Genomic DNA, 20,556 nt, shown 5'->3' with positions numbered 1-20,556 from the left:
AATCAAACCAACACCACACACTATCAATCACAGATGTTCTTAAGCGTTTATATTAGAAACTGGCACTAAATCACCGCTACTTTCTTGATGAAAAAATCTTAATTTAACTTGTTTGGTTTTGGGTTTATTCTCCAGAAATTATCAGTTCGAGTTCCATAAATCTCAGGGCCACTGAAAACTTATATGGTTGTTAAATTCAGGACTCGTGGGATTAGTCGAGATACGCACAAACTAACCAAAACACCTACATTAATAAAATAAAATAAAAACCTTAACCAACCTGATCATCAGATCCAACCTTCTTAAGGCACGCTCCGCTTTCCTCAAACATGTCTACGCATCTTTCAAAACCTCCATTTGCACCGCCTTGCTTTGGAGCACATGACAACTTAATCTTTGGGGTTCTTTGGATGCTTCAGTCTTCACTATGATATTTAAAGTTTCCTGTAGAGTAGCTGAACCTAACACTGATTTGATCTTTTGTGTCAACAGATGAGGCAAGCTGTCTCAATCTCAGTTGAATATGAACAATTTTTGGATGATAATGCTTTAAGGGTAACAGCCCTGGCCAGGCTTTCAATGGCCAAACAGATAATGATGGCTACAATTAAAGTGAACGGAGAGCTTGCTCTCCTCATCGAGACTTCTAAAATGGTTTCTTGGTTATAGTTATCTTTTACATCGAGGCCTCTCTCTCTCTATCATGATTCTTCTCAGCATTTTCTGGTAGTGACTTCCACTGCTTTTTTATTTTTATTTTATTAACATGGATGTTGAAATCAACTTGTTTATATCTTAATTAATTTTATAAATTCTAAAATTAATAATTATATAAGCTTTTAGTAATCAAATCTGAAGAATTAAACTACACCTCTTAACTTCACGTGCTATTTCATTTGCTTTCTGCTCGCCCTTCTCAAGGGAATTGCGTTGCGCTCCAGTCCGTGAGGCACAAGGATACAGTAAACACAAAAACATGGAGAGTAATCCTTGTTAACACCACCTAAAAAAACCACGATTTTTAGGTAAAGCAACCATCTGTTGTATAAATGTTAACAAACCTTGGCTCTGCATTATCAGGATTTGATGCAGCCGCCGGATTAGCTCTTAATTCCGGGGAGCCTTCGCCGCCCTCCATTTCTGTGATAATTAACATCACCATAGAAACAAAATTTTCAACTAAATGCTTTTCTCGTTTCAGCATTTATTCACACAATTACAGGCATTGCTGACCAAAAACAACTGAAGGAGACATGAATGCATTTCACAATTAGAAAACAAAACAAAATAAAAATCCACAATTAGAATTACAATGATAGATTCTACACTAAAGCATGAAAAAAAATCCTTAAATAAGAAAATGAAAAAAAAATCCACAAACCACAATGTAATTAACTATAAAAACCATTTTTATTGGAGAAATTGAAGGGATTCAACAAGAGACCAGAAAAGGAAACGTTACTTTGAGCTGCCAATTTTTAAAATAAAAAAAAAGACACCTCCACATTGTCACTGCCAAGTACTTTGATATATTTTTTTTAAAAAAATATTTTAGAAAATAACCACCAGTTATCCTTCACTGAATTCTCCGAGTCTACCACACTCCTAAACTACGGATGGTCGAGAACAATTTGTTTCTCGTGAAAGTCACAACAGAGATGAGCATTGAATTAAGTAGGCATGCCCAGCAGTAGAGTGAAAGTGTCTTGCTACAAAAGCGAGGTTGAAATGAATCTCTGTTTGCAAAACGAAAGCCCTTTGATGCTTTCTTCTTCGAACTCCTTCGATGTTGATGTCATACATTAATAGTTGCAGGCTCTCAGCCATAATCCACAACATTTACTTGAAATATTCACAATGAGGAAACGAAAATGTTATTATTCTGTAGTCTCTAACAGTATTACAAATGTGATTAGAAAGTGTTTGACTTTAAAATTGAACCTGTTTTTTTATTAAAATTTAAATTTTATTTTTACCTCAAAATTATTTTAAAACATTTTGATATGTTAATATCAAAAATAAATTTAAAAAATTTAAAAAATATTATTTTAATATATTTCAAGCAAAAGAATTATAATTTTACCACATGCTCACTGACAAATGACATTAGAACTTAATTTCATGTTATTTTAATGACCTTATCATCCTTGATATGGAAGTAAGAATATAGATCATCGTTCCTTGAATCGTATGCCACAACAAGAGTTTGATGCACGCTTGGCGGCACATTGTCTGGACAAAATAGCACAGATGGAAGGCATAATGCCTTTCCTTGGAGGCTGGGGGATATATATATATATATATATTGTTGTTCCTTTCTTGTAGCTGGTTCATCCACTGGGGTTTCCTTGACTGGACGATCATAGAGATGCAGATTTCCAGAACTCGATGAGCTTCCTTTGCTGGAAGTATAAGAGATTGCATTTCATTACAAATATGAGAACTTAAATAGAATGAATACACGCACCTGTAACCAAAAACACACACACAAACACCGACGCATGATTGTATTATGGATTCACATGTGCAACTTCTAAGGCATTAATATACAAATACTCGCACAAGACCACACACACTGACACCTGCACCTACGCAAGGGCAGGACACATGCATGCATGCCAAGTTGAGTTTGAGTATACAGATGCTTACAGATTCTAATTCTGGCAGTAGAAATGGGCATGGGGGAGGCCAGTTGCTAGATTAACAGGCAGTACCAGGCCCAATGTGGCTCAAGCAGTTAGGTTAGACTCTAACTAGGCTATAGTTCAACATCAACCCAACCCAGCCTAATAGACGCAAGGCCCTGACATGCCACAATTACAAGCGAAACAAATGAATCAAGCACCAGCAGTGTGGACCTGGTCCAAACTTCAAGTGCTTGTCCCTAGCCTCCAAAGCAGATTGGCCATCAATCCAGGCTCAACTTTATATATGCATGTCTTTCCGCATCAAATCTCTCCGGGGCTAGGGCCACTCTTGAAAACTAGAGGGCTGCCTGGCTATTTCTACACCTGTGATTGCCATTTCTCCCCCTCCAAATTTTATTTTAGTTGCCTTAAATAATCGTTAACTTTTAATCAGTCTCGTATCCTAGAGTTGAATAGAGTGGAATTTACCTTGGCAATTGGTATTTTTGCTCTTACTGAATCAATCAATGAGAAATCAATATCAGCCACAGTAATCCCTGTTGAAATGCGATCTGCAAAGAAAAAGCAAAACAAGTTAGTAATCAGTAAATTCATCAAACATGCTAATGGTCTGTAAACCAAAGTACACAGCACATACAATAACCACAAGATAGGGAAGAAGAAGAAGAAATTATCTGAGTCTGTTGAATGAAAACAAATAACATGTAGTACAAATAGAAATGCATTTACAATATCGAGACTCTTCATTCAAGGATAGGAAGAAGTGCTAGAACGAGAGACAGTAATTCTCACCAGGCAATCGACCAACAACAGTTCCCCAAGGATCAATTATTAATGTGTCACCATAGCTTTCTCTTTTTTCATTATGCTTTCCAGCTTGGGCAGCAGCTATTACCTGACATGGGAAAGGAATTACAATTAATTGTGCGTGGTGGACACAAATTCATAATTCTGTTAAGACACAAATGAATTCATACATAGCATTGAGTCTCGATTGCACGAGCACGAAGCAAAATCTCCCAGTGTGCCTGACCAGTTATTGTTGTAAAAGCAGAAGGTACCAATAAAATCTGCAAATGATAATAAATGCTTCAAGTTTTAGATGCTTAAAGTCAATTTATACCAGAGAATACATAAACTGAATTATACCTGGGCTTCATGCTGGAATCTGAGCTGCTGGTATAACCCTGGGAATCTCAGATCATAGCAAACTGACAAACCCAGGCGTCCAACAGGACTGTCAACTGCAACTATATCCTTTCCTGGAAACATAATTGATATAGATGGGTTATGGACAGAAATTTGTGTCAAGAGGCACTAACTAGGAACAAGGGAGATGAAAATGCTAACAGGACGGGAAAATTTTACAAATGCATTACACATGGCTAATTCTTATTAGAAAACTGTATGAATTCAAAAGCATGGATCGAAGAAAAATAAATTATTGGAGGGTCTTCATCAAGATCATCCAGAAAGCATGCCACGTTAGGCATATTGGCTGGCAGTCACTTGTTTTTCCATAGATTTCAAGCATGAGGTTATGAAAGCAAAAACATCAAAAACAATCTATTATCCATCAGGAACCTTCGTACACTGAACCAAAAGCAGGTGTTGGCAGGCCAGGACACATAATATAAGATATTTGTTTATTCAACATGCAAGTCCGACACATGGATGAAGAGTTCGAGCCTATTTGAAAGTATGATGGAGGTTTGTTTCCAAAGTGCTTTTCGCTTGGAAATACATTAAAATAATATTTTTTTCAATTTATTTTTTTATTTTATTTTTGACATCAGCACATTAAAAAGATAAAAAAAAAACAGTAAGAAAAATAATTTGAAGCTTAAAAAAAAATTAAATTTTTTCAAAATGGTGGTTGGCCTGCAATGCCAAACGGTGCCTTCACCAGGTTCTGTAAAGCTGCTTTCCTTGTATACACGTCCACCAGGAACATCCACATCAAACCTTTATTTAGAGAGAAAAGGTTTGTTTAGCTCCCATATGGATAAATTAAATCAAGATGAACACAAATCAATATAAAGGAAAGAATTGACATATCAACTTCAAGCAAGCGATGCTCATATATACTCAAGAACTATAATGACAGGGGAAAACCATCGCAACAAAACATAGAATTAGCCATCTTACAAATGTATTTTACTATAACTGCTTCTAATATTCCCACTGTCATCAATGATAACATGTGTGTTGCGCAAGTGCGCATCATCAGATCCTTTTTCTTGAAATCCTCCAAGTGACAGCCAAATGCCCGACTCCCTGCAATTCAATAATCATAACCAGACGGCAACAAAAATTCTAATACTGTGCCAGCAAAGAAAGTAAATAAGAGAACGACGAATAAAATGGGCAGTGTCTATCAACTACGAATAAAGAAAGGAAGACCACAATGCAGAGAAAATAAAGCGAATTTATATATTACCTAGCCAACAAGCAATACCGTTGCATAATCGGTCCGTCCAAAGGTTCCGCAAGCTTAACACTTTCCCCATCCTTTGCCGCAATGAAAGAAAAACTTTCAGGAAAACAAACCAACTTCGCCCCAGCAGCCACTGCTTCCTTCACATGCACAACGCCCCGCCAAAATACATAAATTAGTTTAGAACCATTTCTCAACAGAGAGGTGGTAACTACAATCGCAGGTAATCCTCACTGTGCTTGACACGCGCATATGTGGGGTCCACACCCAGTGTTCAACAAACATATCGAGGATTCAGTTGTTACATGATGAGAACGAATAACACAACTATAATCATCGTATTATAGTTATCAATTAAATATTCACTGGTTAATAAATAAAAACGATTATCAACGCTAATTACACTGATTTTGATTAAGTCAGTGCTAGGAATGCGTAATCAAAAATGAAAACCAGAACAAACCAGCAGTAAATAACAAAAACTGTGTGCTGATGAGAAATTGAAAAGTGAGTATACTTTGACGAGGCGAGAGCAGGTTGCGAAATTGGCAGCCAGGTCGTTGATTGATGTCATCTGAACTGCAGCGACTCGGACTGAGTTCGATGCCATGGCTGGATCGCTGGAAATGATGCCACTTGACTGAACGGTCAGTGAGCGGGAGCGCACGTGACGGGTCGGGCAGAGAAGAAGAGTCCTGTTGCTTTTTAGGTGGACGTAGAAGCGGCAGTTGTAGAGACAAAATGGCATCGTTTAAAGAGAGAGAGAGATCTTTGATGATGTAACAAGTTCGTGAATTCCGTTTTGTTATCAAAATATTTCATATTAATTTAAAAAACAGAATTATTTTTATTTTATTTTAAATCTTCATCTGTTTTAAATTTTTCAGCTAAATTTCAATTAGAATATTTCGATTTCATTTCACATATTCCGTTCCGCTTTTAAAAAGTCATTGAATCAAATTAAACCTGGTTCAATTTAATTAATTAAATCACCAAAATATAAAAAACTTTTTTTTATTACTATTTTCAATAACAATGATATTAATAATAATATTGAATTATTATTAGTATTTTCATTAACAATCATATTAATTTTTTAAAATTAGATTTATCACTAATATATATGGTTTATATTCATGTTGTTTTTTTTCATATTTATATTTTGTAGGAATTTGAGTAAAATAAAGGATACTTTAGATCCCATTAGCCTTGATAACATTAACCTAACTTTATATTTAAAATATTTGTGTTAAAATATTTTACTTTCATAATATTTTGATATTTTGTTTAAGTTGAATTACTTTAAGTTAAAGATCTATTTAATCTTGACTAATTAGAAATATTTTAAATTTTGAAATTATATTTGTTTGATATTATATTTATATTGCATAATTTATAATTAATTTATCTTAAATTTAAATTATATTTGTTGAATATATAAATAAGTAGTACAACCTCAAAACGACATCTCGAAACATTATGAAATTAAAACATTTTATTCTAATTAAAAAACCAAAATACTTCTCAAAACGAAATTTACATAACTACTGACGAAGGAAACATATCCCTCTTTAACTTTGATGTTTCTGTCCTTTCTGTTTTGATTTATTTGCATAATGGTGCTATCACTTTTCTTATCTTGCAGTCGGCCCCTGAAGAGCCATAAAGCCTATGCATTTGGCTATTTTATTTGCTTCTTATTTATTGCAACTTTATCCTTATAAGAGCGAGCATGGAAATACTATTTAGAAGAGCCCGATTGATAATATAGTATTTTAAATATGATAAATATAATTTTTTTTAATTATTGTATCAATTTAATATTCCTTAATTAATTTGACGGATCTAAAAATAAATCGATAATTTTCAATCAACACAATAATAAAATTGATAAAAAATATATTATTGTAATGAATAATATTTTAGTATTTTTACAAGAAATACAAGAAAATTATTTTTACAGGAAAAATAATAAAATAACATTTTATTTAACTCTATATTGGAACGTGAAAAACAGGCAAAGAAAAGCAGAATATTATTTTTTTTGTTTCCTCACCATTTAGCACCTGGTTTGGAGTTGCTCTAATAGAGTGTGGTGTATACTTATGAAAAGAGCAGCATTGTAAATCTATTATTTCACAGTCATGCTGTATTTTATAATAATTCTGGAAGTTTATTTTTTGGATCTGAAAAGAAATATCATCTATAAAAACCAGACTTATTAAATCTAGTTTTGCTTAGCAAATTGATTTAAGAATTAGCTAACCCAACTTATAATTCAGAAGTAGCTTTTTTAAAAATATTAACTTTTAGTTATTTTTGGAAGTTTATATTTTGGGTTTGAAAATAAATATCATCTACAATTAAAATTAGACTTGTCAAATCAAGTTTTGTATAACAATATAAATCGTGTTTTTTAAAAATTTAATTTTTTATTAAAAATTATTTTTTTATGTTTTGAATTGTTTTGATGCATTAAGTTTAAAAATAATTTTTAAAAAATAAAAAAATACTTTAAAAAACAACTACAACCACATTTATAAACAAGTTATTAAGTCAACTCTTAGTTAAAAACTAGTTCTTAAAAACAAATTAACTTTGAGTTAATTCATTTAATTCCAGTGTATTAATTCACAGCCTAATTAATGGGATAGAAACTCAATTTGATTTTCATTTTTTTTCAAGATTTTAATCCTTTTAAAAAAATTGAAATATTTTGATTTACCCAATTAATTCATCAAATTCATAAACAAAATTGATTTAATAACTTTAGATAAAATCATAATATTTTTTTTAAAAGTAAATTCTTGAAATTTATTTTTAGAATTGAACATTGATTGATTGATAATCTTATTCATAAAAGCCCCACTCAACTTCCAACTCCAAGAAACAATTTCTCAAAAATTAAAATAAATATGATAGAAAATCTGAATCATTTTCACAAAGGGGAGTTTTAACATTACTATAAAAAGGACAAAAGAAGATGAGCAAAAGCTGCCTAAAATGGCGGGGCTTGTTATAAGGTCAAAGTCAAAACCCCTCCCATAAAGCAAATAAACTAGAAAAAGAAAAGAAAAAACAAAACTGAAAATCACGACCTAATAGCCCACCAAGGAATCAGAGAAGAGAACCTTCTTATCAATGGATTTCCTTCAAAACCCAAGATTTGTTGTATGTATAAGTAATTACAGTCCTCTATTTCTTTAACCAATCACAACTCCACAATCTCTCTGCCTGCGTCTTTCTCTCTCTAGATCTATCTTTATTACAACCTTATTTTCTGTTAGAACATTCTAAAATCCCTTCCCTTGGATTTTTTTTTTCTTCTAATAAATCCTTCAAAGTTTGGGCCTTTTTGCTTTTATCTTAAGGCTTTTGCATTGAAGGATCATAAAGTTTTGTTCCTTACCTCTTGAAATTGATTACAAGGTATGTTTAGAAACTTCTTTGATTCTCAAAAAAACAAAAGTTTGCAATTCATTTCACACAATTTTATGAGAAACCCGTAATGTCAAATTTCATTATTTCAAGGGGATTTGGTCCCAAGACATAATTATTGGGCAGTACCTATTATCTGTATTTTTGTGTTTATGTTTCAGGGTGATGGTGTCTGCAATTTGACTGGCCAGAATCCCTCAAGGCAACTACTTATAGATTCTCGAGGTATACAGAATTATCGTCAGATAGTCTGTAATGTGCTGTGATTTTCATGTTTTGGGTCCTTTCCTTTACATGCCTCCTAATCATTAAGATGATCAATTTTTATGGTGCCTGCATTTGATTATTGTCTCAAAACTTAAACTTCTCTTTCAAATATGGGGCCACACCATGACGACACAATTTTGGTTGATGCATTTTCTAAACTCTACATTATCCAGTTTATAGATATGCAAATTCATCTGCTTCATTAGATTGATAGTGTGTCGGAATATGACTTTTTTAGAGCCCGTATCATGCAGTTTCTGCACCTGCAAAGCAATATGTTTGTTGCATCTTGAATTTTTGATGAGGCAGTGCTGCTTGCGTTTTGGTGCCTCCATAAATGTCATGCTATGCAGTTTGTGCATTATTTGTCAATTGTTGTATTGCGGATTGCTTTGCAGATTTATGGCCTGTGGATTTTAATACATGTCAAAATCATTTTTATGCAATTTCTTGGACATGTTCACTGGCTTCATAATATTGTACTCCTCTGCAGATTAATGGTGTCTGCGCTCAATAAGGGTTTAATTTCTGATACATCTTTTGTGGGGTTGGAGATTGGTGAGAAACAAGAGCCAAGAACAGTCTCTTATATACTTATTGATACTGATTCAAGGAATAGTTTGATTTCTGGGTTATTTGGGAGAGAATATGTAAGTAATGGTATCCGCAACATTGATGAGATTTGTTTCACCTTGTTGGAAGCCTTCCGTCGAGGGTGAAAATTCAAGTAATGGTGGGGATGCTGCTGGTAGAGCTGAGGGATTGTTATGGTACAAGGATTCAGGTCAGCATGTTAATGGGGAATTTTCAATGGCAGTAATTCAAGCGAACAATCTATTGGAAGACTGTAGTCATCTTGAATCAGGTCCAATGAGCTCAGCTGAATCAGGTCCTCATGGAACATTTGTTGGAGTTTATGATGGCCATGGAGGTCCAGAAGCTGCCCGGTTTGTGAATGAGCGCCTTTTCGAAAACATCAAGAGTATGTTTTTTTCCTCTTCCATGATGAATTTCATTCTTATTCAAATGATTGTATGCTGTCATTCATGTCATCCCAATCTGGATGGTTGATGGTTCTACAATTGCTCCATGAATATCATCAGTGAAATCTTGTTTTTCATGCGTGGTGATGATTATTGTTTTCCACTCATCTTGATGTTGGGCTATTTTGAAGTTCATGAGTATGATGGATACTTTTTTGTGTTTTAGCACCCCACCCGAAGTACTATTCACCCACCATGAAGATGCTTTTGTTTTTCACATGAAGAGGTCAAAACAGATTGTCTAAGTCAAATTGGAGTGCATTTTAATTATTTCTTTTATTAAGGATCATCGGTTTTTGTTTGGATTTTGATCAGGGACAGAGATAGGTTTCAGAATATGTACAGGTTTAATAAGATCAATGGAAAATTAAAATTGATTTCATGTTAAAAAATCTTTTCCAGATATATATGAGTTGTGCTAGATTAATGGAAAGTCAAAACTACAACTTAAATGATCTTTTAAGAATAATGACAATGGATGCACCAAAACCTTTATGTTCCGAGCTTGAGAGCTTCATAATTCCTGCTTCAACACCTCATTTGCATTGAGTTGCAAGTGTACTTATTATTTGCAAGAATTCATAAAGCAGATTGTGTTTCTGACGTGAATGGTGCATTATACCCATATATATGTTTTATTCTTTTCATAATGTGGATGTGTGTTTTATTCTTTTCGGGATATGTGGGCTAGATTGTACACTTTCAGTGGAGAGTCTTGGGTTGTTGTGCAGGAGGTGGCAGACTACTTGTCTTTGACTTTGTAGGTTTCAAAGGAGGAAAGAGTTAAGGACTTTATATGGTTTTGTTTCTTCTGTGCTGTTTTTTGGTGTCCTTGGTTGGAGAGCAATGCTGGAGTTTTCAGAAATTAATACTCTATGAAACAATTATTATGGGCCAAGATAGTTTCTCGTTCTTCCTTGTGATGTTATGCATCGGGTGCCTTTAGGTGTGTATCCTTATTGGATATTGATGGGATTGGGCTGCTTTATTATGATTTGTTTTTGTTTGCTTTCTTTGGAGGATAGCTCATTCACCTTCGAGTTTTTGTATTTGTTTGGTTGATATCGTAATATGATTTTTGTTTATCTAAAAAAAAATTCTTTTCTTCTTAACTTCTTGTTTATATAGCTAATGCGCATGTTCACTGACATGACAGCTATTCATGGTGCAGAATTCACGTCAGAAAACAATGGAATGTCAGCCAATGTTATCAACAAAGCATTTTTGGCAACAGAAGAGGAATTTCTCTCTCTAGTGAAGAAGCAGTGGCTAAATAAGCCACAGATTGCTTCTGTTGGTGCATGTTGTTTGGTAGGTGTAGTATGCAGTGGTGTTCTCTACATTGCAAACGCAGGAGATTCTCGGGTTGTGTTAGGAAGACTGGAAAGGGCCATTAAGGAGATCAAAGCAGTTCAGTTATCATATGAACATAATGCAAGTATAGAATCTGTGAGAGAGGAGTTGCATTCATTGCACCCTGATGATCCACGTATTGTTGTTCTAAAGCACAAGGTTTGGCGTGTGAAGGGTCTGATTCAGGTGAATATGGGTCTCTCATATAGCTCTTTTATCATGCCTTTTTTTGAAACTGCAAATTACTTATTGCCCCATCTTCATTCTTTTTTCGCAAATCAATTTCAATATATTACGGTAAAAAAAAAAAATTAGTCGCGGTGATATCTTTATATGGCTTTGACTTTGGATAATTCAACTTTATTTTGGCACCGTGATTGCCATTAAGCTTTTTCTATGTTCCACTAGGCACCTAATTTTTCTTTCTATTTCTATGATGATAAATGGTGGCATTTTATATTCATGATTGTTGATATTACAATCTAATCTGTTGGCAAATCTTTGTTGCTTCTTCAGATCTCAAGATCTATAGGTGATGCCTATCTGAAAAGGGCGGAATTTAACAGAGAACCTCTGTTAGCTAAATTTAGATTGCCTGAACCCTTCGATACACCAATTCTTAAAGCTGAGCCAACAATTTTAGTGCAGAAACTCTGCCCTGAAGATCAGTTTCTTATCTTTGCATCAGATGGCCTGTGGGAGCACCTAAGCAATCAGGAGGCAGTTGACATTGTCCACAGTTGTCCGCGTAATGTAGGATTGCTGTTTATGGTTTCAACTTTCTTTTGTCTTCATGTGACTTACTGTGTTTACTGGTTGTCTATAATACTTCTAAAACTTTCAGAATCAATCCTTTTCCTTTGCTTATGAAGGGACCTTAATTTATCCAAGTTTTTGCAGGGTGTTGCAAGGAAACTTCTCAAAGCTGCACTTTGTGAAGCAGCAAAGAAAAGAGAAATGAGATATTCAGACTTGAAAAGGATTGATCGTGGTGTCAGGAGACATTTTCATGATGATATCACAGTCATAGTTTTGTTTCTTGATTCGAATCTTGTCAGTCGCAGCTCCTTCCGTGGCCCCCTAATTTCAATCAAGGGAGGTTGTGGTGTCTCTGGAAATGGCAACACTTAGTTTGAGAATTCTTGTTCCCTCTAGCCCCATTTCTTCATTCGTACTGAGAAACTCTTTTTTTTTCTTTGAAGAGGAGAGAGTTGAAAGAATCCCCCCTCCCTTTTTTTCCTTGTTTTGTCAATTGTATAGCCACGCATCTCAGAAACCTACTTATGTAACGTCTTAAAAGACTTCCTTAGGTAGTATAGTTGATGCCTTGACTGACAGATACCTTAACTAAAGCCTTAGTTGCTGTCTGGTTATTGGCATATGATACTTGCTAAACTACCTACTTACAGTAGCTGTGGTTTTACTCAACTGCCTTGAGAACTAGAAAAAATAATCCCATTTAAATTGAGAGTCACTATGTTATTCAGTTTTAGTTCATTGAGCTGTCCATTTTCGGTGTGAGTCAGGATCTGCCATCTGGCTCCTTCCAAGCTTGCTGTGTATATTCCCCTTCATCGTTCCTGGACTTGTATTGCAATTAGAAATTATTGGGATATTTCTGCGTGTCATCAGTTTGTGTTTCACTGCACTGTCTAACGGAGTAACAGGTCCAACAGCGGTTATTGTTTGTGCTTTTTTTGTGGGACAGCATCTGGATTTTGCTTTTGCACAGACTAGATTAATGTGTTTATGTTAATTTTACAACTCTCATTGGATTCCAGCCCGAAATGATATGTAATCCATGGGGTACCATCCTCTCCTTGCAAGCTTAGTGTGCTGTTTGCAGTCTTTAATACAGAATTGTGCCAGCAATATCAATAATGGGCCTAGCCTATAGTTATAAAGCAGAGTGATCTGAGATGGACACCTGAAAGAGGCCTCTAAGATTGAAACAAAGGAAAGAAGAGGACAAAGTCTATCGTATATGTGGTTGTAATAGCGTAAGAGACTTCAAGGGTAATATCATTTATCAGGTGGCTAAGAACAAAATTTATTCAGACCAAGGTTTGAAGTTCGAGTTCTGTTCAGTAAGATAACATATCTACATTCAATTAGCTGAGCTCACAAAGTTATTCTAACCTTGTCTTTATGTTGGATCAACGTTTGCCCATCTATGGCAATAGTAATAGTAATAAAAGCTATGGTAATAGTAGTAAGGATCTAACTACCCCTCAAAAAAACAATCGGCAACATGGCCACATTACTGCCCATGAACTATTCCAATGGTTCAGCACCACTGACGCCTTCAAAACATCTTTCTCTTCGTTTCTCTGTCCATCTGTCCTCCAAGAAAACAAGAAGATGGCTAGACGCTGATGCCGTAAAACTACCACGCTATCATTCGCTTCAACTTCAACCACTAAGCAAATCCAAAACTGGTCCCATATCAGCAACGATGGCTACTGGGTATGTCAATTGTCCTTACATGTACATACTTGCATGAATTGGATTGGTTGTTACTTGTTAGAGTTTCTGTCTGGTTGCTTGCTGAGAAAATAAAAGGAAAGGAAAAGGATGATGAAAAACTGGCACCTCCCATCTCTACTTCATGAAAAACTTGCTTTGTTTGGCTGCTTAGAACATCGGAACCCTGTTAATTAGCACCTAATAAGAAAAATAAAAGATAGACTTCCTTTTTCTTTCACAAGTGTTGCAAGATTTCAAATCCGTTTTCTTTTCAATTGGCAGTCAAACAGGTCAGAGTGTTTTTTATTCTTTTAGTGGTGGATTTTAGGTTTTCTTTCTTCTTCTTTTTTGGCAAAATTTTGTACAGAAGCGGGAAAGAAGTTCTTCCACCAGTTCTTACTTCTAATTCAGAACCACCTCCAGTTTTTGATGGAACAACAAGGTATGGTCTCATTTAGTTCACTTGCTTCCAAATTCACAGCTTATGCTGTGATAAAATTGCTGAATTTCTTTATCCCTTTACCAATGCATTTCCTCCAATTCCTAAATGGGTGAAAATTAACTAGCAATTTATCTTACCATGTTGTATGTTGCATTCTCTATGTTTTAGGTTGTATATATCGTACACATGTCCCTATGCACAGCGTGTGTGGATTACCCGGAATTGCAAGGTTATTTCTACAACATTTCATGGCCTGTCCCTGGTTTGTTTAGTCTCTGTATAATTTCGTCAATACAATCAGTTTGTGGCAATGTTTTTGTTTCATCAAATTGAAAGAGCAGGGACTTCAGGACAAGATAAAATTGGTTCCTATTGATTTACAAGACAGGCCTGCTTGGTACAAGGAGAAAGTGTATCCTCCTAACAAGGTAAAGCTGTTTGATAATCCCAACTAGTGCTGCTGTCTTCTTTCCTGGATTGGTCATGCAAGGTTCTTGTGCAGGTGCCTTCACTGGAACACAATAACGAAGTGAAAGGAGAGTCTCTTGATTTGATTAAATATATTGACAGTCACTTCGATGGGCCGTCACTTTTTCCTGATGTAAGATTCAGATTATCCTCTATATCATGTGTTTGAGCCCTTCATTGAAATGGATAACTGATGTTCAGACTGTGAACCATAGGATCCTGCAAAGAAGGAATTTGCAGAGGATTTGTTTTCCTACACTGGTTCATTCAGCAAAGCCAATAATTCCACATTCAAAGGAGAAGCAGATGAGGCTGGTGAGAATAATGCTTGCTGCCTTTGATGTTTCTCTGTCCTCTAAAAACACAAATAAAAAGACTGAAGTGGTGAATTGCCCCAGGTGCTGCATTTGATTATATTGAAACCGCTCTTTCCAAATTTGACGACGGGCCCTTTTTCCTTGGGCAGTTCAGTCTGGTAAGAGAAGAGTCCTGCATATCCTGTGGCAGCTATACCTGCTATCTGCTACAAGCTAGCTTGAGTTTTATTTTCATCAAGTGTAGCATAATAATGCTTTATATGTCAATGAAAGTTTATACTAGCAGGTTTTTATTTTCTTTCAAATCTCATTTATTTTGTATATTGTTGAAATCTGAATAATGAATGCTCTGATGTGCACAGGTGGATATAGCTTATGCTCCATTTATCGAAAGATTTCAGCCTGCCTTGCTGGAATTTAAGAAGTATGACATCACTGCGGGAAGGCCTAAACTGGCTGCTTGGATTGAGGTATGCTCAAACTGCTGAATCTTTCTTCTGTTCTATTCCCTGATGTCATCCTGTCAATGGTCCATATGCAGTGGTACATATCATAGTGAACATGCAAGTGATTCTATGGAGTGTACTGTTATGATTCAACAGTTGAAACATTGTGAAACCACAACGTAATTATATCTGTGTAGGAGATGAACAAAATAGAGGCTTACAACCAAACCAGGCGCGAGCCAAAGCAGCATGTTGAAACCTACAAGAAACGCTTTGCGGTATGGCTTGCTACTGATTTTGACAAGAACTTGGATTCCTGAAATGTTACAGATTATAAAAATGACAAAAAGAGTAGCTAATGCTCTTCTCTTGCCATGTTTCTGGTGCAGGCTCATCTTTGAGACTTTGGAGTTCCATCTCTTTTTTAAAATAAAATAATTATGTCCAGATTTTCCAGTGGTAGCTCCAGGATTTCTTTCATAACAAATCGTTCGGCAAACCTTTGAGAAATCATCAGTGTTCTCTTGTCATAGTGGTTCGCTGTTTTAATACGGAAATATTGATCATAAGCTTGTCTTCCCAGAGGCATTTAAGAAAAATGGTAGCTAATAATACACTTCTCTGACCATGTTTCTTGCGCAGGCTCATTTGTGAAACTATGGTGCCGTCTCTACCATGAAATTAAATTATTTAGTGCAGATTTTTCTACGAAAGCTTTGTGTGTGTGTGTGTATTGGTTAATGGTGCTAGTAGAAGTGAACAAAATACTATGGGGCTAGTTTGGCCTCCTTTGTGCTTGTTGGGTGTGACTTTTGCGTTGTGCTTCGAGATGAAAAATAAGGAACTGTTGGATAATATTGTGTTGACAACAATTACTGAGGATGCAGGATGCTTCTCATTTATATATCCATGTACTCGTAATGTTTCTGGACATGATCAAAATGAGCATACACTAGTTGACAGCACAAACATAGAGCGGCAGGAAAGAATGCGTCACGGTTTATTTTTGTTTTTCAGCAATCAGATGCGGCCTAAAACAACCATAGTATGAAGTATGAAATACGGTTGTTTAGAGTGTTAGCTACAGTAACAGCATCATCAACATGTGGTGCTTCAGATACTAGGGTAGCCGACAAACTGAAGAAGGCTCTTACAATTTACGAAGCAAAATATTGCAATGTCATGCAAAGGCCTTCGCATGCAGCAGGTTAGAGTACGGCAGTCAAATGAACAATGCTATCACAGTATCACTTGCAGACTTGAGGCACGAAGAATGATTCGCAGACAAGGATAAATCACCATCTAATGGCTTCCATTAAAGATTTGAAAACTTCTTCATATTAGTCGTTACCATGATCCTAATATTGCATCTCACTGGAGTTGAGCATCTCGGCAAAACCTACTCCTAAACTTGACAATATCCAAGAGATAATTTTAAGTTGTTAATTCTCTGTAGTTGTTAATTCTTGATCGATTACATTGCACTGAACAAGAATTTTTCAGCTCCGTTGCAAAAATATCACAATGTTGTACAACCAGCATCCACCCATGGCATCAATGATCCAGGAGCGATCAAATCAACACTATCAATGGCTATGATCAGACTTTCTGACATCTACATCCTAACAATTCTTCTATATAACAAACTAACATGATTTTAAAAACACTAGGAAAACCCCCAAAGAAACAGGGAGTCTATGCTCGCACCACAAGCAACCTAAATATGAGGACCTTCCCAAGCAAGAAAAAAAAAGAAGAAGAACAACATTTCCCCTTAATTGCCGCCTACTTGAGGAACTCAATCTGTGAGAGCAATCATTGAAATGGGATATGTAAGAAAGTGTCTCAATGTCATCTGCATACATCCTCAGGAGCATGTGTAAGCAATGCACGGCACGGCTGTCAAACTACTTCAGCAATACTTTCCATATCTTACTCATATATATAGCTAAAGACCATACAGAAAGACCTGCTGAGATATAAAGTAAAAGGACACCTGAAGGTACTAAAATCCCTGGTCCTCCAAGGCTGCACAACAAAGAAAAAGGACAAGGGAACAAAGAAACTGTTAGATACAGGGAATGACACAAAACAATCTTCTGAGACATCAATCACCAAGTTAGAGTAAATAAACCACAGAGCAGGAGGAACCATGTGATAGGAAATAGGTGGGACCTGCTGTCTCGGGTAGCCAAGAGGATAGTTAGTGAAATCATCTGGGTAGCAGTTTTCCACTTCCCTAAGTTATTTACAGCAACAGCCTGAGAATAGGAATCATTCTTAATATATAAATCACAGTTAATAGTAAGGCATTTTCTCTTAACAGCTGAATTTTTTTGAAAAGTTGGAGAAGAAAAGGGAGAGGTGTTTGTGGAGCTTGGACAGCAGCAAACAAACCTCTAAAAGTCTTGTATTCTGTGAAGCAGCCCATTCTCTAACTGCAGACATGGTTATCTAAAAAAAGAAGCAAATCAATTGGTCAAATTAAATCCATGATATCTCACAAGAATACATGATCACCTGAAGGGAGAAAGAAGAACAGCATATGACATAGGCACTCTGAAAACTATAATGATTCATTGATGCAATTGTCTATGGTTGAAGAGGGATTGACATGATTCACGATCACATAAAAAACAACCTACCATTGAGTTCCTTGAAAAACCCAACTAAAAGACTTGCAACAAACCCAAAGAAAACAAGAAAATGCATCATTATATTTCGATGAGCAATGCCACACAAAAGATGTTCTTGATGTCGGTTATGAATTTACAAGAATTACAGGTAATAGGTGCATTCATATCTGCATTACCTCCCGTCCAATAATTGCAATCGCCGGTACAGTGAATAGCCACGGTACTTCTCTAAACATTGCAACCTCCAAAGGTCGGGAACATAATAAGATCAAGGCAGCAGCAACCATAAGCTGCATTTAATAGACATAAGAATCAAATAAGAAATCTCAAACATTTCTTACAAGTTGAACAAACCATACATACTAATTCCACCACGCTTGAAAAAACACCATTAGGTCCATTACCTTATCAGCTACCGGATCCAAAAACGCACCAAAAACTGTGCCTAACTTCATCTGCAACACAACGAAACATTTAGATTTAACCAATCACACAAACTACAACAGAATTTACTCTCTCTTTCTGATCGTATAAAAGACTCCACCTTTCGTGCAAGGTACCCGTCAAGCCAATCAGTAATTGCTGCGGCAACAAAAATACTTGTTGTAGCGGTTCTTGCCCACCAACTATCCACATAAAATGCTACAGCACAAAAAATTACAGCGTCAGACTCTTTGAATCCAAATCACATTTAAATTTTAATTCTACGAATAAAAAATATTCAATTAAATTTTATTTCTACAACTTTAAAATATTCAAATGGAATGCAAAACTAAAAACAAAATTTAGCATAAATACAAAAATCATGCTCGCTTTAACCACCAAAATGATAAACTAATTTCATGCTTCCAATAAATTGCAAAAAAAAAGAGGAGAAGCATTGCTCCAATAATAAAATCTACAGCTCAAAATGCCATTAAAACCATTTAAATCAATACACATCTCTACAAAAAAAAAATCAAATTACCATTAAAAATCCAATTAGCCAATAAAAAACAAAATTAAAAACCCAAAACTAATAAACACGCGTAAATAAAAATCATAACTTGAAAAAAATATAACTAAAACGGTGCGTACTGGCAACAAGTAGCGGCACGGCAGCTACGCGACCGAGGGTTAAAATGGTAGGCAAAGTGAGCAATTTGGAATCGTGATTCTGCATAGACGGTGACACAGACGGCGGTTGATTTTGACGGTCATTTTTATGCCAATCAACATCGCCGTCGATTTTATTCTCGGCTCCCATATCAGAAACGAAACCTGACCCGGGAGAGGAAGCTGAAGGCGGCGAGTCGGATCTGGAGAAGCGGGTGGATGAACTAGATTTGCGAGAGGGAAATAAAAGAGAGCCACGAAACGTAGCTCCTAAAAAGTTTTTGCTACTTTTGTTATTATTATAACTAGTAATGTTATAATGGTAATAATAGGGGGTATTTTTATTATTCTTATTTGAGGGGAGGTGTGCGCAGGGTGTTAACGCGCGCAAACTTTTATCGCTGTTTAGGGGTGTAGAGAGAGAGTGAGGAGTGAGAAATGGGGTGGGGTTGGCGGTGGAGGTGGTGGTGGTGATTGTGTGGGCTAATTTTTTGTGGTGAAGGAGTGAAACTGCCATGCTTAGTTTAAGGGTTGGCATGATGGCGATTGCGGTTGCGGTTGCGGTTGCGGTGGCGGTGGCGGTGGCGGTGGCGGATTAGGAAGGGATTTGAACTTTTGATTTTTGAGCTGGGATTTGAAATTGAAGGGAAAGATGGATTTTGTGTGTTCAGTGGAAGTTGGTTTTGTTTCGGGGGTCCTGATTTGGGGGTTGGGGATTCTAGGAGTAGTTCCTGCTTCCTAGGCATATTTTAGCGTTGTTTTTTCTGTGTCTTTTTTGGTCCGTGTATTGTACGGTGTATTTCGTTTCAGTCCCTATACTCCTAACTGGATCAATCGAGTACCGTAACTAGGCTCCTAATTCTCTTTTTGTTCCTTGATGAATCGTTTTAGTGCATGGTGCTGGATAGGAAAGGACTGGTAGCAAAGGACAGGATTTGGAGGACTTTTTACTAGTTTAAAAATGGAAGGGGGAGTTTCTTATTGTATTTTCAAAATTACATTTTTAAATAAAATATGTTAACTCTATAGGTGATTTTATTTTTTTAATTACACCTTAATGCTTGTTAGAATAGATATTCTTCACAGACTCTTCATATAATTATGTAAATTTACAACTAAAAAACCATTCTGTAAACCATATGCTATAAGACTTGTTAAAAAAGTATATAATAAAATTGTGCATGGAAGTCTTGTAAATTACCAATATCCCAGAACCTAACCTATCCTAACATAACTTATTATCATACTGTACCGAAAACTTTCAAATCATATACCCCGTAATTATTTTGAAAATATTTAAAAGTGTAGTAGTGGTTATTTTTTAAAGTGTTTTTTTTTATAAATATATTAAAATAATATTATTTAAATTTTAAAAAATTATATTTGACACCAACATATCAAAATAATATAAAAAATATCTAAAAAAATTTTCATTTTTTTAAATATTTTTAAAATATAAAAACAAAAATTTCTTTCACTATTCATTATATGTTGTGTGTG

At 35.5% G+C, this 20,556-nt stretch overlaps 4 protein-coding genes across 9 annotated transcripts; 2 read left to right on the top strand and 2 right to left on the bottom strand.

The window, feature by feature from the left end:
• Window positions 1-2,101: 2,101 nt before the first annotated feature.
• Window positions 2,102-5,870, bottom strand: LOC7469784 (deaminated glutathione amidase, chloroplastic/cytosolic). Its single transcript, XM_002311091.4, has 9 exons — window positions 5,603-5,870; window positions 5,089-5,225; window positions 4,797-4,925; window positions 4,555-4,613; window positions 3,798-3,910; window positions 3,626-3,718; window positions 3,441-3,543; window positions 3,117-3,199; window positions 2,102-2,402 (listed from the first exon to the last, which is right to left on the bottom strand). The coding sequence occupies exons 1-9, from the start codon at window positions 5,831-5,833 to the stop codon at window positions 2,361-2,363; spliced, it is 990 nt and encodes a 329-aa protein (XP_002311127.2). The 5' UTR covers window positions 5,834-5,870; the 3' UTR covers window positions 2,102-2,360.
• A 2,259-nt stretch (window positions 5,871-8,129) lies between these two features.
• Window positions 8,130-12,678, top strand: LOC7469783 (probable protein phosphatase 2C 38). Of its 4 annotated transcripts, none has more exons than XM_024606212.2 (6): window positions 8,130-8,514; window positions 8,685-8,748; window positions 9,284-9,772; window positions 10,990-11,372; window positions 11,703-11,939; window positions 12,087-12,678. In XM_024606212.2, the coding sequence occupies exons 3-6, from the start codon at window positions 9,448-9,450 to the stop codon at window positions 12,315-12,317; spliced, it is 1,176 nt and encodes a 391-aa protein (XP_024461980.2). In that variant the 5' UTR covers window positions 8,130-8,514; window positions 8,685-8,748; window positions 9,284-9,447; the 3' UTR covers window positions 12,318-12,678. The 4 variants fall into 4 exon arrangements, with proteins under 4 accessions (XP_024461980.2, XP_024461981.2, XP_024461983.2 ...); XM_024606213.2 differs by having other exon boundaries at window positions 8,131-8,514; window positions 11,005-11,372; XM_024606215.2 differs by lacking the exons at window positions 8,130-8,514; window positions 8,685-8,748 and adding an exon at window positions 10,565-10,779 and having other exon boundaries at window positions 9,626-9,772; window positions 11,005-11,372.
• Window positions 12,679-13,245: 567 nt separating this feature from the next.
• On the top strand, window positions 13,246-16,180 carry LOC7457899 (protein IN2-1 homolog B). 3 transcript variants are annotated; one of them, XM_024606217.2, is made up of 10 exons: window positions 13,252-13,652; window positions 14,020-14,094; window positions 14,263-14,323; window positions 14,436-14,522; window positions 14,597-14,695; window positions 14,778-14,877; window positions 14,961-15,037; window positions 15,242-15,349; window positions 15,523-15,603; window positions 15,968-16,180. In XM_024606217.2, the coding sequence occupies exons 1-10, from the start codon at window positions 13,438-13,440 to the stop codon at window positions 15,977-15,979; spliced, it is 915 nt and encodes a 304-aa protein (XP_024461985.1). In that variant the 5' UTR covers window positions 13,252-13,437; the 3' UTR covers window positions 15,980-16,180. The 3 variants fall into 3 exon arrangements, with proteins under 3 accessions (XP_024461986.1, XP_024461985.1, XP_002312053.2); XM_002312017.4 differs by having other exon boundaries at window positions 13,254-13,652; window positions 15,715-16,180; XM_024606218.2 differs by lacking the exon at window positions 15,968-16,180 and having other exon boundaries at window positions 13,246-13,652; window positions 15,421-15,569.
• Window positions 16,181-16,810: 630 nt separating this feature from the next.
• Window positions 16,811-19,788, bottom strand: LOC7469782 (CDP-diacylglycerol--glycerol-3-phosphate 3-phosphatidyltransferase 2). Its single transcript, XM_002311090.4, has 7 exons — window positions 19,039-19,788; window positions 18,506-18,603; window positions 18,366-18,416; window positions 18,138-18,251; window positions 17,723-17,779; window positions 17,501-17,586; window positions 16,811-17,353 (listed from the first exon to the last, which is right to left on the bottom strand). The coding sequence occupies exons 1-7, from the start codon at window positions 19,592-19,594 to the stop codon at window positions 17,233-17,235; spliced, it is 1,083 nt and encodes a 360-aa protein (XP_002311126.4). The 5' UTR covers window positions 19,595-19,788; the 3' UTR covers window positions 16,811-17,232.
• Between the last annotated feature and the right edge of the window lie 768 nt (window positions 19,789-20,556).

The sequence above is a fragment of the Populus trichocarpa genome, chromosome 8 (assembly GCF_000002775.5).
Source record: "Populus trichocarpa isolate Nisqually-1 chromosome 8, P.trichocarpa_v4.1, whole genome shotgun sequence".
Lineage (NCBI taxonomy): Eukaryota > Viridiplantae > Streptophyta > Magnoliopsida > Malpighiales > Salicaceae > Populus > Populus trichocarpa.
This window is presented reverse-complemented; position numbering and strand designations above follow the sequence as displayed.